The 18,394-nt window shown below is 38.3% G+C and overlaps 1 protein-coding gene across 4 annotated transcripts in view; it reads left to right on the plus strand.

Moving 5' to 3' along the window:
• otud5a (OTU deubiquitinase 5a) overlaps positions 1–18,394 on the plus strand; it is a 30,818-nt gene that overhangs the window by 2,309 nt on the left and 10,115 nt on the right. For 3 of the 4 annotated variants that reach the window (XM_048208779.1, XM_048208777.1, XM_048208780.1), the window contains exon 2: positions 1,109–1,202. In XM_048208779.1, coding sequence (XP_048064736.1) covers positions 1,109–1,202 — 94 coding nt within the window. The remainder of the gene's footprint in view (positions 1–1,108; positions 1,203–18,394) is intronic. The other variant, XM_048208778.1, reaches the window with a different exon arrangement.

Raw genomic sequence — 18,394 nt, forward strand, 5'->3', positions numbered from 1 at the left:
TTTGATGCTTTTGAGAAACGCAGGCCAGATCTGTTGTGTAGCCCTGATTTACCTGTGACTCATATCTGAACCCCACTTTACTCAGACTCACTAATATTAAACATTATACCTAAATTCATTGCTTATAGTGTTTAATGATTACTGCAGTCATCTCCAATTCATGTAGTCTAATTCATAGTCAATTATGGCCAACCAAGTTTAGAAACCTTCAACAAAAATGAAAATCATGTCATCATTTACTCACCCTCATGTCATTCCAATACCGTAAGACTTTCGTTCATCTTCAGAACACAAATTAAGATATTTTTGATGAAATCTGAGAGCTTTCTGTCCCTCCATTGACAGCCTATGCAACCACTTTGAGGCTTCAAAAAGTTCATAAAGAGATTGTAAAACTAATCCATATGAATTGAGTGGTTTAGTCCCAATTTTCTGAAGAGACTCGATCACTTTATTTGATGAACAGTTTGAATTTAGACTTTTATTCACATATAAACATTGATCTGCGAACAGAAACAGAAGTTTAATTGAACCTACTTGATGTGCAAGAATGAACCTCATTGGTTCTACTACGTCAAGCGAACATGCTTGAGCTTCCGTTTACCACAACTGATGTGTGAGTTGATGAATGTTTATGTGTGAATAAAAACCTAAATTCAGTCTGTTATTCATATAAAGTGATCGTGTCTCTTCAGAAAATTAGGACTAAACCGCTCAATTCATACGGATTAGTTGTACAATCTCTTTATGAACTTTTTGAAGCGTCAAAGTAGTAGTTGCGTAGCTGTCAATGGAGGGACAGAAAACTCTCAGATTTCATTAAAAAATCTTAATTTGTGTTTCAAAGATGAATGAAAGTGTTATAGATTTGGAATGACATGAGGGTAAATGATGACAGAATTGTCATTTTTGGGTGGACACCCATATTTGTCTAAGACTGTAATAGGATAAATATACATAAAAATGTGATCTTCTTCTTTTGACAGTCTGAGAATGCATAAAATAAATGGCTCTAACAATAACTTTAGCATCAGAAGTCTGTCTGTTTATCGAGCACATAATAATGAACCCTCACTGTGTCTGTCCTGAAGTTTTGCCTCTGTTACAGCAGGAACACTGGTTTGAAAAAGCACTCCGGGAAAAGAAAGGATTTGTCATCAAAAAAATGAAGGAAGATGGTGCCTGCCTCTTCAGAGCTGTTGGTGGGTACATTATTAACCACTTGATGTTCACTTGAAGCCAAAAGGTTTAGTAGATGTTATGTAGTTCATCTATTGGCAATAATATTGAACCTGGGTGATTGTCCTTGTCAGTTTGACAGAATGCTATCTTAGATTTTTATTTGTTGTATGGTAGGATTTGTAAGACAAAAGTTGCGTCCCAAATGACGCACTATACACTATGCACTTATACACTATGTACTTGTGCACTATGCACTCATCCATGTAGTGCGTGAATTATATAAGGTTATTTTGTCATTTAACAACGGAGTCCGATCCTCCCTCCCCCTCCACTACGTAATTAAAGCTGCGACAGTTGAATGCACAAAGTGTCCAACATTCCACACTTCGTTTTTTCCGTTAATTTAGTGCATCATCCGGGTATTTAAAGTGTACTTTTTCTTTTTGGAATTTTCTGTGTGAACGCACTACTCGCACTATTTATACTTAAAAACGTCATAGAATAGTGCATAAGTACGCGAATTGGGACGCACCTAAAGACTATGTTCACACACCACTCTTACTATTTCCGCAATATTTATACTATACACATTATGTACATTTTCTATATGTACAGAATACCCAGATGACCTGCTACTTTTGGTAAAATGTGCAAATGACTATACCTCACAATGCAATGTGCTAAACTTAATCTTCCATTTTCATTGTGACAAATTAAACAGAAATAAATCTAATTTTTTAATACATTAGCGTTTAAAAAGTTTAGTAAGATTTTGTTTTTACACAAAATTGAATTAAACATTTAAAATAGCAGTTTTTATTACCGAAACACTACCTGGATGCCACTTGAGTGATACAGGGACAACAACGTAGCAAACTGCTGCTTGAAATTGTTGTTATTGGATAATGTGTTATCAACAAATAGTGGTAACACTTTATTTTAGTGTTCAATTCTCACTTTTAACTAGTTGCTTATTAGCTTGCATATTACTAGTATATTGGTTGTTTATTAGTACTTATAATGCACATATTAATGTCTTATTCTTAATCCTACTTCCCTTAATCCTACCAAATACCTACATTTAAATGCTAAAAAACTACCTTATTAACTATCAATAAGCAGTAAATTAGGAGTTAATTAAGGCAAAAGTTGTAGTTAATAGTGTATACGTGTTCTCTATACTGAAGTGTTACCCAAGTAATAGTTTAGTTGACATGATACATTAAGCTCAAAATGACTATTTTCTATCTTAATACATGTTCATTATCTTATTCTACTTTATTCCCACTGTAAATTTGCATTCAATTTTGAATGAAAGTCCCACCCTTAGTTTTTATTTTCCCTTGATGAGTATTCTGGAAAACATTTTAGAAATTTTAAGCTTGAAGTATGTTGACTTCAAGCATAAAATTCATCAGAATATATTCCTGGTTTGTTATTAAAACAGCAATGCTAATGGGAAACCTTAGGCCTATCTACATAACAGTACTGTATATGAGTTTGTGAGCAGCTACCAGAACATCCCTCTGGATGGCGCTACTCAGCTACATAAGTGAAGTCTGAAGTCAAGCACTTGTCAAAACATCACCTGCTATCTGAAGTTTCACATACTGTGAAAGCAGGGTTATATTACACTTCAGTTTCTGTTGTAAATGTGCTGTTTGTTTTGTTTTCTTGACACCAAATTCTGACTTTTGTTTTTGTTTCTTGCATTTCTTGCATCTTGATTACGAATGTACCCTCTGAAGTGGTGTTCACTAGCGTGCACGGGTCTTTAAAAGCCATTTTAATCATTCTGGGTGTGATGTTACACCCAAGCAACTGTGAGGGTTCACCTTTGACCCGTTCCCATCATTCTACATGACTATCCTCTTTATATGTCTAAGTGGTTTTTATTTATGACACCGCAACACCAAGCATTTTTTTTTTTAGTCCAGATCTCTTCAGTAGCATACAATTAAATTTTTATTCTGATATTATTAATGTATTTCTTTGTACTTTCCGTAACCGATAAAGCATTTGTTTAATCTAGTGTACACCATACATTAAATGATATATTTGTTTCCTGGGATTTTTCCCTCAGCGTTCATCAACTCTCTCTGCAACCACCATTGAGTGGCATCTTACCATGTTTCCTCTTTCATTCTCTCTTTCATGTCTCTGTTTCCTTCTCTTGCTCTCTCTCTTTCATGCACACATTTATTTCATGAATCTTTCCCCTGTTCTTGTTAATTTACCTCTGTCCTTGTGAGAGTTTTATGCAGGATTTGAAAGACAGGCATGTGATGTGCTGACCTACATTGAAGCATTCCCATCAGGGACACTGTGCCACAGTTCTTGCACCGCAGGTGTGAAACTATCCATCTCCAAACAATCACTCGAGTCAAACAATCCCATGTTATATAACTAGCCCGTTGGTAATAAGGCTCTCACAGCCAGTGGGATCATGATAACCCAGGATAGGATAGTTTCTTACAGGACGCTGTTGGTGTGAAGTAATAGATATGGATGTGTATTAGATTATAATTATTATTGCGGTGTACTACAATGACCCTGGTTCGACTTATCCAGTTATGACGTTAGTCAGAAGTTTCTTGCTCCCGAAACGTAGCTTTAAATGACTATTAAATGCACCTTCTTTTTTATTTTTGGGTGAACTATTCCTTTTAGACTGCGCTAGTGTTGCATTTCATTTATGGATAACCAAAGCAGCATCAGTTCTTGTTATAATAGGGGCTTAGGTGAGACTTGATATATTTTGGTTCTGCTTTTTGCAGAATTATGTTTATTGCACAGAATTTGCACAGAGTTGGCTCTCCTGTGTGACTTTTATTTTAAAAAAATCCTATCTTCCTATTTTCCATTATTTGTATGCTTATAATTACTTACTTTACTTTAATACTGTATTCTGGTGTGTTGTTTACAAATTTAAGATTGTTCTCATCACCTAATAGTCCTGTCAACATCAACAAAGCAGCAGCAAACCAGATCTCTGCTTTCAGATTTTGCCCTTATTTTCCTGGTCACCCTCATTGTTTTGTTTGTGTTTTGGTTCTCACATTATGAAGGTAGGTCAGGAGAGCAGTGTGTAATTCCCATGATTATCTCTATTGTAATCCTGTATGTCTAAACAGCTTTACATTACCGTTCAACAGTTTGAAGTCTGTAAAATGTTTTTTTTTTTTTTTTTTAAAGAAGTCTCACAAAGGCTGCATTTATTTGGTCAAATATTCAGTAAAAACAGTAATATTGTGAAATATTATTACAATTTGAAATAAATGTTTTCTATTTGAATAGATTTTAATTTGTAATTTATTCCTGTGATCAAAGCTGAATTTTCAGCATCATTACTCCAGTTTTCAGTGTCACATGATCCTTCAGAAATCATTCTAATATGATGATTTGATACTCAAGAAACATTTCTTCTTATTATCAATGTTGAAAACTGCTGCTTAATATTTTTGTGGAAACTGAGATACATTTTCTTCCGGATTCTTTGATGAGTAGAAAGTTGAAAACAGCATTTATTTGAAATGGAAATAATTTGCAAGATTTTAAATGTCTTTACTGTCACTTTTGATCAATTTTTTGCATCCTTGCTGAGTAAATATATTAATTTCTTTAAAAAAAAAAAATCTTACGGACCCCAAACTAGGTCGAAAGAGTTTTTTGAGACTCGCAATTTAGTAATAAATCGCTCGGTGTACAAAGCTTCACTAATGAAAAAGGCAACTTTTGAAGAATTGCATGACTTCGACATGTCATCTTCACCTTGAATGACTCTGAATTTTGTAATAATTCAGTTTCCCATGTTCAGAACAACCACACCTGACATTCGTAGTTCATATTCTCCAGTGAGGACGCTCATGGCGCTAGCGTGCAAATGCTTATGCAATGTTTGCAAATTGGTTTGCAAATGATTTTCCAAGGTATTTTATCTCACAGAGGTTAATATCCTGAGAGGTCTAGTCAATGGTAATTTGTGGTAATGTTGTAGACCATCAGTTGAACATTTAAACACACCTTATATTTTATGCTCTGGACATTCTTTTAAAAACCTTCATGAGCCGGAAACGGTATTGAATGAGTGTGCAAGCAATGCTGCACATATGTGGACTGCTTTTTTCACTATCCAGCTAAAAGATGTTTTTACATTTATGGTTTTCCATGTACATTTAACAGACGCTTTTAACCAAAGCGACTTTCAGTAGAGGAACAAAAGGAAAAGAAATGCACACGTGCCTACAATTGAAATTTGTCTGGAAATAATGAGTGTCCGCTGGAATTTCTGATCAGACCTGTCACATTTCACAGCATCATGGGGGAGTACGTTTCACTTTTACAGAAAATGAGCGCTAATACGGACGCATGGTCGCGCAAGCACCTGTGTCTTCTGTTTGATAGTGAGAATTCCGCCACTGTGTTTTCAGTTTTGGTATTACAAAGAAAAACTTTCAGAAGGTTTTGTGGTTTCATATATTTGCCATTTGATTGGTTGAAATGAGATGATGAAGCCAACCAATCTACAACGTTCAGCAACTGTTGTAATACCCAGCTTTAGTGTGGTTTTTTAGGGCCAAGACCTAATTATGAAAACAGTTTTGTTGTGAATAAGTCTGTATCACCACATCCTGATGAAAACATTGCAAGTATTCTGTGCTGTAGTAATTGTTGTGCAGGGTTTTGTGTTGGGAATGTGCCTCTCCTTTATGATACGTGGGAAACGGTGTCATGTGTTAGATCCCTGCCCTAGCTCCCAGCATTCACTCTCGTTTCCAGTGCTGCTCTGCTGGTTTTCCAGAGCACCACCCCTCTTTCCATTGCTCGACCTGGTGAACGGGGAAGCAGTTGACACCATTACCAGCACACACACTGGCTGTTTACTCTTAAGAGTGGGGTGACCTGACCCAGCCAGCTAAACAAACACTAATTAGGCTCTTCAAAACAGTTTAACCAATGTATTTTCCAAACTTTGGGTGGAAATAGCTCAACCATCTGATGTGAATGCTGGTCCACAGGTCAGCAGGTTAAAAGGTGCAGATTCTTGTACTGTAATGGGAGCCCATTTAAATGCTTTATTTTTTCCAGTCTCCGTTGAAGATTAAGGTTACATGGTGGATCGTAATCCTACACTGGAGGAAGTTGAATGTTTGTTCGAGTAACAGTGCACTTGTTTGCTTTTGGCTTGGATTTGCACATTTCTTCTGAAATGTAACAGTGCCAGCTGTGCATTTTATCAAAGACTCCCACTTTCCAGGCAAATCTCGATACTGTGGGATAAAAGCGCCCAACTTAGTGACCAAGTATGTGGGCTGATCTCTCCACCTGGTGTATAAAAGTCTGGCTGTGACATTATGTTTTGCTAGAGGTTTTGTATTTGAATAAATATTCAAAAGTTTCAGTTCTAAAATCTGATTGGATGATCCACGTTCAAAGGCATTGTAAAATGGCTGATATGTGTGCACATGTAGCCTCAGATCATTAGAATTTTGTACTAATATGTCGAGTCTACTTATCTAGTTATGCTAATCAACTCTTTTACTTAAGAAAATAATTGTTTATACTGGAGAAAATCATGTTTCAGTGCTCTGTTGTTGCTAATTGTTAATAGAAATAAAGCTGAAAATAGAATAAAGCTGAAATAAAATAAGTATAAATATTAGATGAAAAACTTACTCAATTTAAAAAAGTAAACTAAAATTAGAAATGTTGCCTTAGCAACTAACAGAAATAAGTTGAAATACTAAAATGACTAAAACAAAAAAAATTAAAGTAAATGTAAAAAAAATAATAAAAAATAATAAAAATAACAATAGCACATAACAAAATTACTAAAACTTAAACTAAAATTAAAATCAAAACTGATAAACTGATAATATAAATATAAAAGCTAATTCAAAATGTGAATAAATATTATTATAGTAGTATATAAATAATAGTAAATTAACACTGTAGCTAAGGTGTTACGACTCTAGATACGGCTCAGGTTGAGTTTAAAGGTTTGTTTAAATCACTAATCTTAAGTATGTGCAATAGTAATAGTGATGCTTGCTTTTGCAAACACCACTAATAAATGTTATTGTTTATTAAACATCTGTGTAATTTATTATATTGTGATGCTTCATAAAAGTTTAACCATAGTAAAGTCACTGTAATGCAAAGCCTATGCTTTTTTTTAGCACTTTCCAAGAACTATTGAAGAGGATATTGCATCAAAACCCTTTGATATTTGTCATCTAGGCTTCTTTTGTTCACTCTATTTCCTCAGAATTTAGTTTAAATATATGTACTTCCTTTTGTCAAGTCAGTTGTTGTTTTCACTTTCCCCTTACGCAAGCTGCTGTTTCAGGAACGAGCGTTATTGTCTTTTATCGATCTGAGGAGGCGCCAGTGTAGACAGAGGGCTAAGAACGGCCTCACCTGGGGCAAGACTAACCTTAACCTCACATGGATGAAGCTTTATATGAAAATTGTCGGCGTATGCAAAATGCATTCCAATGTAAGCCCTGTTTATTTTCCCCCGCACGCACTGCGGGATCACTTCCAGATACCTGCTTCGGTAGTAAACAAAGCAGCCTGTGCCCTGCCGTGAACCCCTGACAGACAGCTCGGCTGCATTCCTCTCATTTTGCTGTTCGTCATCTTGTTGTGATTGTAGAGCAGATGCCGTGAATTCCATAACATGATTTGACAGAGTGGGAAATGCCGGGCCCGCTCTCGAAGCGAAGGTGGGGCCGAAATTCCTCTCCTCCAGATTCATTGGTGCCATCTCCCCACCTTGCCCTTAGGTACTTAAAGAATAGTTCGCCCCAAAATAAAAATTATTTACTCATCTTCATGTCATTCCAAACCTGTATGACTTTCTTTTTTTGTGACATTGGACCCTAATGACTTTCATTGTATGGATAAAAACACTTAAGTTGTGTCCAAAATTACATACTATACACTATGCATTATACGCTATGAATTATTTTCTATAGTGTATGAATTATATAAGGTTATTGTCACGGATTGTGTGATAATAACAAAAGCATGACGAAGAAGATGAAGAATAACAGTCTTTTAATAATCCATAAGGTAAATTCCAACAGAGTTAGCAGTCCAACACAACGCAAACATTGACGAGACCCGACAATGGCTACGTTTACATGCAACCAAATAATCCATTAGTAATCAGATTGATGGCTCAATCAGACTGAAAAGCCTTCATGTAAACGCATTAATCGATCCGATTGAGGTCGATCTGAATTAGATTTTGATCGTATTGGAAGGCGTGGTTTATTCCTTTTCTAATCCGATTGAGAGGGCATGTAAATACTTGATTGGATTGAAAATTTACTTTGAAACTGGAAAGCACTGCGCATGTGCAATGAAGTAGAAATGGCGTAATGACATTGTCTCTAACATTGTCTCCAAATTATGACCAGAAATGGCTAAAAATGAAGTCTGCTGTTTAAAACAAATAAAGAACTAATGTAGTTCTGTATATTCGTGTAGTGTGCGCGAGTCAAAAAAAGAAGCTTGTGACGTATAAACACACACATCAATCCGATCATTTTATTTAGCTTTCATGTAAACACTACGTTGGGATTCATCTATTGGAATGAATTCATTTAGATTGAAGCAAAAAAGTGTGCGTGTAAGCACAGCCAATGAAACACAAAGAGACCTGAAAGTAGAGGAGATAATGACACACACCTGAACATAATGATGAAATCAAATGAACAGCCATGACAACAAATTAACTAAGTTAAAATACAAACAGAGTCCATGTGGTGTGACAAAGCGCCCCCCTCCCGAAAGGCACGTCCTCATGCCCTGGAAAGAAGGCGAGGAAGATGAGGAGATGGTGAAGGGGTTGGCGAAACAGGCAGAGGATACAGGAGGAGGCTTTGGAGGTGGACAGCTGACTGGAAGGAGGCGGAACAGAAAAGTTCAGGGGGGTGCTGAAGGTGGTGAGAGCCAGGGAGGAGCCTTGAGCAGAGGCATGATGGTGGAAACCCAGGCCACAGCCAGAACTGCACACTGTGGTGTTGTTGCCAGAGGGAGGAGCCATGGTGGTACGAGTCCTGACGCCACCATGGGGACGGCCGGAGGCGATTACGATGGAGTTGGAGCCCACCGTGTAGCCACAGAGAGTACCTCCCCAGATGAGTGTGAGACCGGAGGATGAGGAGATGGTGAAGGGTTGGCAAAACAGGCAGGGGATACAGGAGGAGGCTCTGGAGGTAGACGGCTGACTGGGAGTAGGCAGAACAGAAACGTTCAGGGTGGTGCTGAAGGTGGTGAGAGCCAGAGAGGAGCCTTGAGCATAGGCATGATGATGAAAACCCAGGCCACAGCCAGAACTGCGCTCTATGCCAGAGGGAGGAGCCATGGTGGTACGAGTCCTGACGCCACCATGGGGACGGCCGGAGGTGATGACGATGGAGTTGGAGCCCACCACGTAGCCGCAAAGATGACCTCCCCAGATGAGTGTGGGACCGGAGGATGAGGAGATGGTGAAGGGATAGTGAAGGGGCTGGTGAAGGGTTGGCAAAACAGGCAGGGGATACAGGAGGAGTCTCTGAAGGTAGACAGCTGACTTGGAGGAGGCAGAACAGAAAAGTCCAGGGTGGTGCTGAAGGTGGTGAGAGCCAGAGAGGAGCCTTGAGCATAGGCATGATTGTGAAAACCTAGGCCACAGCCAGAACTGCGCTCTATGCCAGAGGGAGGAGCCATAGTGGTACGAGTCCTGACACCACCTTGGGGACTGCCGGAGGCAATGACGACGGAGTTGGAGACCACCGTGTAGCTGAAAGGCAGAGGCAATGGAGAGATGTTGATGACCCAGGTGGCCACGAGAGGCGACCTCCCGAGATGAGAGTGTGGGTCCGGAGGCCAGAGGGCGAGCTGGCAGACTGAGTGGGCCAAGGTTGAAGTGATGTAGGACAGAAGAGCATCAGATGGCCTGCAAGTCCACAGCAAAGGCATGGCGAGGTCTAACCCAGGCAGAGCCGACTGACTGAGGGAGCCCGGCAAGGTCGAAGGGCAGGAGGAGTGTAGGCACAGGAGCCAGGGTGACAGGTCGAGGAGGTCCAAGAGAAGTTCTCTGAGGCTGTAGGTGGAGTCGCGGACTCCTCTTGCCCAGGCGAAGACTGTTCCCAGCAGGCCCGAGGTGGAACCATGCCACTGAGAGGAGAGGACACAGAGGGATTTGTGGGAGACAGTGACGAGTGGGTAGCAGGAGTGGCTGAGGGCTGAGGACGAATCTGGAGAATAATAAATAGTCCAATGAGACAAGGAGTAATTCTGAATTATTTTCTCCTAAATCACAGTCCAAACTTTGTGCTGCCACAGTCTCACTATAAGTGGTGGGAGGGTGGGCTGAGCTCACATTCTGCCCTCAGATTCCACTATCGCTCCATTATTCCGGTATTTAAAATGCACTTTTCTTATTGGATCTTTTTAGTGTGAACACACTACTCACACTATTACTACAAAATGGCATATAATAGTGTATAAGTACATGAACTGGGATGCACCTACAGTCATACAGGATTGAAACGACATGACATTGAGTAGATTATGACAGCATTTTCCATTGAACTCTACTACTATCCCTTTGATCTCCACTATTGAAGGGCAAATTCTTGTAAAACATGATGTAATGAATTTTAAGCTTACATAAATCTTCATATCAGTCACAAACAGGTCAGCACACTGGATTATTGCGGATGTGAAATGTAAAAAGCATAGATCAGCTTTCAACTATCTTTTTTTTTTATTATTATTGGTCCAGCAAAGTATTTCACTCCTGGACGTCATGTACTGTAGCTTTGTGGCAAACATGGAGCAAAGTTTGAAGCCATGTTGGAATCAAGGGTTACTAGTAGATTCCTCGTCATTACATTGATCGACTCCTTCTAGAACAGGAAAGAACAGGTTTCAACACAAGAACCGCTCACGTAACACTTTTAATAGTGCTTGGTTTCTATGAGACGGGAAATGGTGAAGAACTTGAGGATGTTGACTAGTTTGATCCAGTGTAAGCCAGTGAGTTTGAGTTGTATTGAATGATTGCAACGAGCTTTAGAGAAGATGTCAATGAGCATTATTCAACATCAAACACTGTTAATAAAGTCTGTTTAACTGAAAAACATTTTGTAACTCATTTGTAAAATGGTTTCAATCACTTGACTCGCAGACGTTGATTGTGACAAGACCGTCTGCGCCCTTTAACTTAGTTTTCTTGGTCATAGCTGCCTCATGAACTTTTGCACATCTGGAGGGCAGATGCTTAGCAAGTCTATCCAACTTTCACCTAGACATCAACAAGACTGTAAGAGTTGCATCTTCTCTTGCCAGGATATAGAAAACATTGTCATCACCAACACTTGGCATCGTCTCTTACAAAACCAAGCTGTTGACGAAATCGTTTGGACACATAATTCAAGTCTGGAGTTTACGCTAGAGTGTCAGTGTTCCTCTGTGACCTGCATGCGATATGCCAATAGACAGCATGCCTGGTTGCAATACAGTCTCGTGAGCGTGAATGAGTGTATTTGACCGTCGGTGTGTTTCTGGGGCAATAGTAAGCTCTGTGTTACTCAACACTCTCATGATCAACGGCTGATTTTTATGGCATTAACAAAAGGCAGCTCAGTCCGTACATAAGCCATTTTTCGATATCTAACTGTACTTCCTCAGCACAGGGTGTACTTTGAAAAGACGTTTGTGATCTGATCCCCCCCAATGTGCTTGAGAATCAATATGTATTGATCTATACGATCATAATCTCAAATTCATAGTCTATTGAGGTGCTGCAGATGAGTGAACTGAACACACAGTAGTCAATAACTCCATTGAGTGGAGTTACCTTTGGGCCTGCTGTAACTGGTGCCTGTTTTTAGACTACTGAATTGATTCATTTGTTTGAAGAGCTTGTTTACTGATCAGCTGTCGAGGTGGACGTGGCCTGTTAGATGTTCTTGTGACCGTAGGAGACAAGGAGCACATGGGAGTGCAGGTCACAGAGCGGTGACCTCAGCTCTTTCTGGATGGACTATGCAACTCATGTTCCACACGGTCATATTTGGACACAGGGCATCAAGGTTTAATGAAGTAATTATAGTAAAAATACCTATTATGTCAGATCTGTTTTCATCATTAAGAAATTGTAAAATACCCTGTAGATACAGAAATAGTTAATCCTAAAATAGCTATTCTGTCATTATTTACATGCCTTCATGTTGTTAAATCAGCATGTCTTTTTTTCTTGTAAATCTTCATTTCTTAAAACGGCATACCATAAAAAAAAAATCATAAAAGTTCTTTGTTTGACATGTGCACTATATTCCAGTTCTTCTAAAGTCTTATGTTAGTTTTGTGTGAGGAACAGGCTTAAATTTGGATCAACTCAACTCAAATGAATGATTCATTCATGAATCAGACATCACACAGAAGCAGATTTTCAATGAACGATGATTTAAATTATCAGTCTGTTGCTCACACAACGCTATCATATGACTTCAGTACTTGCAATGTAGTGCATATGAATTATTTTTTAATTAATTACACATATTTAATTTTATATAGTGGCTTGCAAAAGTATTCAAACACCTTAAGGCCAGAACACACCAAGCCGACTCCGACGAACTAGTGGCGACGAAAGCAGACTGAGGGGTTGGCTCACGTCGGCAGCGTCTGTATCCAAAGTTGCCCTGACACACCAAACCGACGCTAAACAGCCGACGGCCAAGTAGCACGTCAGTTCTGCGCCTGCGTGAGATGAAATGCCTTTCCGAACCAGCAGGCGGCAGTAGCCGAACAGCCAATCAGAATGATCGGATCGCCCGATGGACCGACGAGCTCCAACGCCGATTCAATATTTCGAATCGGCCGAAAAAAAGTCGACGAGGACCAACTTCAGCCGACGGTGCGGAACACACTGAGAAAACTTAGTCGGCCGACGAATAAAAACTGCCCGACGGCCGACCGTCGGCTTGGTGTGTTACTGCCTTTACTTTTTCACATTAATCTACACACCATACTGACAAAGCAAAAAAAAAAAAAAAGATTTGTGACAACTTTGCAAATTTATTAAAAAGGAAAAACTGAAATAAGTACATTGCATAAGTATCCCTTAACTCAGTACTTAAAGAAGTAACATCTACAAGCTAAAATTGGAATGCTCCTGAATAGGGCTGGACAATTAATCGAAAAGCAACCGAAACCGAAATTCAGAACCTCCAACCGACGTAATTTTCCCATGTCAGTTATTTTGTTTTTTTTAATCCTGTCAATACATTCCCTTTAAAAACATACTACCATGTGTGTAGTCACGTGACTCTGCCCCGTTCAGTCAGCGGCATGGAAGCAACATGGAGGCGAACTCAAACGCTGAGTCAACACAAGCAGACAGCACGTGAATCCCGAATCCCACTTTTGCTTGCGTCCTTATGAAAGTTTGTCAATTGTATGTGTTTAAAGGCTTGCCAGTTTGAACATTCAAGTGAGTTTACACCATTCAAGAACAATAGTATGGAAAATACCTCACTTCAGTGCTCACAAGCTGACAGTAGCTCGTACATCACCTGAAGGTCGTGCGCACAGAGAGGAGCTAAGAAACTCGTTGTCAATGCTGTCCTGTGATTTTTCACTAAAGTAGCTTAGAAACTCAAAAGTTATAGCATATATTTTTCTACTTTTGAAGTACTTACAACGCACAGCTTCACAATTAATAGAGAGACGGTATGACTAATTCACACACGCAATCGCTCTCTCATTAATGCATTCAAAAAAGTTTACTGGTACTGTGCTAATTTATCTGTATCTGATTTACAATGAGCAGAAATCTGTAAGAAATGTTAGGAACCTTACTGAAAGTAAGCTGTTATGTCGGAGCACAATTTCATTAGGAAAAAATATCCCACCTTTTAATAGTACAGCATATTTACAGTACAAACATTGTCAGTGAACTAGGAGGGCAAAAAAACTAAACAAAAACAAAATAATCGTTCATTAATCGTAATCGAGGTAAAATGTTCAATCAATCAAGATTTTGATTTCATGTCATACCGTCCAGCCCTACTCCTGAGCTAAATTTCAAGTGTTTCAGAAAACGGTATGTTTGCTTATGGAATGTAATTATTTCAGTTTTTTATTTTTGTCACAAATCAGTTTTTTGCCTTGTCATTATGGTGTATGGAGTTTAGATTAATGTGAAAAAAGAGTCATTTAAAGTAGTTTAACATAAGGCAGCAACATAACAAAATGTGAAAAAAATGAAGGGTTTGAATACTTTCGCAAGCCACTGTGTATATACGTTTTTTTAGGTGCCTTTTTTGTTATTTTGGAGCTTGGCAGCCTCAGTTGGAATTCAATTTCATGAATTGCGTGGCCATGAAAGAAAGAATGTCATACCGGTTTAGAATGGCATGAAAGTAACTAAATAATGACAGAATGTTAATTTTGCTGTGTTTTGTCCCTATTCATGCCTTTTTGTTGCCTTTTATAAAAGCTTTTCTCTGTGTACCCATCAACACCCCTTAACTATGGTAAAATTACTGTATTGCACATAGTCTCTCATAGTTTATTGCTTCAGTAACATACATTTGCACAATATACAATGGGTTTCAAAATTTGTGAAAGCCTTTATATAAAATGCATCATAAAGGTATTTATAATGTACATTATAATGCATTATATCTTTTCATAAATAATTGCAACCAAAGTTAAAACACATTATAATATTTCAGATTCCTTGTTACATCTGAAATTGGTTGTGTATTGGTTGTGAAATTGGTTGTGCATTATACTTTCTAAAGGTGTAACGATGAAAAGATAAGTATTATAATTTATTATAACTGTGGTTAAAATTATTCATGATATCATACATTGCATTATAAGGTGCATTACAATGCATAATTAATGCATTAAAAATAATTTTATAATGCATTGCATATAAAGGGTTCAAGTAAAGTGTTACCATTTTCAAATTATATTTTAAGAACAATTTGATTGAGAATTTAAATAAAAAATGAACATTTTGCTTTAGGATTTACTTTAATGACAGAAGCATGAACAAAACCTGAAGATCACGTTCTCCAACATGATTTGAGACGCTCCAAAGAGCATCTGGAGCTTCAGTGGAAGACAGTCTGAACTGCCACATGATCAGTTACATATTTGCTTACGTTTAGACCTAGAAATAATGCAGGATCTTGAGTATTCTTCATCATTTTTCAAAATCATTTTAAATGTGGTCTCATACTTTGAACCCCTCTGTATATGCATCAGGTTTGGTATAGGATGTTGTTTATACCACTCATTTCATTCTGTTATTTTCTTTTCTCTTCATAGCATCCATGTTGTTTACGTATGACACATTTCCTGGTGCTGAAATACGTGAATGAAGCTCCTAAACTAACGTAGGGCGTGTAAGGTTCCTGGGAAACTTTGACAAATTCAGCTCATTGTGATGTCACGGTGGCCCTGCTTTCTGAGGATAAACCTTATCGATGACCGACAGACCTCAAGGGCAGGTCTGAGCTCTCTCTTCTCTTCTCTGAGTCTAAACTGGGCCTGCCCCTTTCTTAGAATCGAGACGCTATCTGCGGCCTACATTAGTGGAAGTGAGCTTGTGGTTTTGCTTTTGGTTGGTGGACCTCTGCTCTTCTCTTTTCTCATGAAGTCTATCAGCAGCATCGGTCTTTTCGTGGTAGACCTACCCAGTGAATTTCTCTATTCCGTTTTTTTTATTCACTGTCAACCTCTTCTCATCAATGTGTCCGCTGGCGGCAGAGAGGTCAACCGCCAGCTTTTAGTGTTGGGAAATGTCCTATTGCAGGGTCGTTGCGGTGGGCTAGTCATTGCAGTTGAGACACAGTTATGTGAATGTAAACAGTAATATCTGCCTGTGTGCTATGTTTGTTTGTGTGATCAGAATAACGAAACTGTATCAGGTCTATTAGATAGTCTATTAGATAGACTATCAACATAGAAAAAAATATTTTCAGCCTAGATTTCAATAAATCAAGCACATGGTAAATTATTAGTGGTGCAGCTTGCATAAAATGGGTGGAAAATATTCAGTAGACTTAGCCATGTATCTTGGGAACAGAATATCATAGAGATTTTTGTTTTTTGAAAAGAAATTATACTTTTATTCAGCAAGGATGCATTGCATTGATTGAAAGTGACAGTAAATGCATTTATAATGTTTCATAAGATTTCATAATGCTGTTCTTTTGAACTTTCTATTCATCACAAAAGTAGGGCTGCAACTAATGATTATTTTGATAATCGATTAGTTGGCTGATTATTTGTTAGATGAATCAGGTTTTAAAAAAGACCAGTTTTCTTTTTTCTTTTGTTTTATTGATAAAACACACTATTCCACATATTGCTCAATGCTGTCCTTCAAACAAATGTGCCAACTGAATGCTATGTAAACATAAATAGTGAATATATTTATATCTATGCTATATGCAAAAGAGCTATAAAGCAAAAAGACATTTAAAAAAAGATAATAATAAAGAAAAACAAAACACAAACTCAGTGTTGACAGATAAGAGGAATGTTATACAGGAACACACACGTTCACTCTGAACACATTTACCTGTTACTGTCATTTCTTTATCCTGTAAATGTAAATGCGCTGAGTTTTGACGCGCATGCACACGCCGGCGCTCATTCGGTTAAGTTTGAAGTTTAACGCAGACTGTCAGGACGAGCCTTCGTGGAAAATGGAAATACTCACGTGAATTTGTAACGCTAAAATTAAAGCTTTGCGCTGAGGAAACATCACACTTTAAACAGCACACGCATCTGCCAAAGCGCCTGACAGGGTTAATGCCATGTTAAACATTACGCTAATGCATTAGCTTGAAGCTTAAAATAAAGAATTCTCATGTTTTGGGCAGCTTGGATCACGTACCTTTCCAGCAGCATCTCACTGTGTTTCCTCCACTATTTTTAGATGCATTTTGTCCATAGAAATGCATTATTTAGTGTTGTAATTTGATGCGGCTGGTCAGAAGTTTTCCGTGCACGGTGGGCATAAGCGACTACTCGATTCATTATCGATTATTAACATTTTATCGTTTTTATCGATTAGTTGCACAACTGTTTTCAACATTGATAATAATAAGAAATGTTTCTTGAGTAGCAAATCAACATATTAGAATGATTTAAAGGTTCATGTGACACTGAAGACTGGAGTAATGATGCAGAAAATTAATCGTCATCATGTCGTTCCAAACCTGTAGAAGATATTTTGAGAAGTGTCTTAGTGTTTTTGTCCACAAAATAAAGGTCATTGTGGTCCAATGTTGTTTGAACACAGACATTCTTCAAAATTTCATCCACAGATAAAAGGTCATAAAGGTTTGGAACGACATGAGGGTGAGTAAATGATGAAAGAATTTTCATTTTTTTTGTGAACTAACCCTTTAAAGTTGGGAGTTTTGAAAAACCATTAACCGTAAGTATAAATGTTGAAAATGCAAGTTAGCTCAACACACTTTAAGGAACTATTTTTCTTTAGTACTGCTCACTGTTTGTACATGCAAAAGATCCAGGCCCCACGTGGCTGCACCACTATAGTAAAGCTGTTTGTTATTCAAATTTGGGGTGAAATCAGGAAAAGAGCGAAGGCAGGTGTTTATCATCACACATGAGTCAGAATAATGCAAAGGAGTGAAGGGAAATCCCTGATTCTCCCCCGCAGCACCCGCTGACGAAGGGTCTGGTTATCCACTGCGCTGTGCAGTAATGAATGGAAAGGGTAAGACATATGGAAATACCAACAACAGGCCAAGTGGGGAACCAAAAGCAGACCGAATCTCCAGCTGCTGTTCTCCTGTGTGTGAGCTGAGATCTTCCTACAGACAGCTTCAAATGTCAAGGTCCTGGTTTTAACAAATGAACCTGTGTCTTAAAGGCTAAATGCACCTACTTAGAAAAGTAAAAGCATTCATTGTTCTATAAATGCATATTTTTACTTGACAAAAGGTGGCTTCAGAACTAAATTGTAGTGTTGCACCACCAGCATTCACCTTCAAATGAACACATGTCCAGCTGTAAGCTTTTGTTTATGGACGTTCCATTTTTCCCAAACAAACCTAGGGAGGGACATCTATAAGCTAGCTCATAAAAGCATCATGGACCTGCCAGAAAATGCAACTATTGTTCGTGTCGGGAACAGAACGACAAGTTCTTTCAGATCAAA

This window comes from Megalobrama amblycephala, linkage group LG12 (genome assembly GCF_018812025.1).
Source record: "Megalobrama amblycephala isolate DHTTF-2021 linkage group LG12, ASM1881202v1, whole genome shotgun sequence".
NCBI classification, from domain to species: Eukaryota; Metazoa; Chordata; class Actinopteri; order Cypriniformes; family Xenocyprididae; genus Megalobrama; species Megalobrama amblycephala.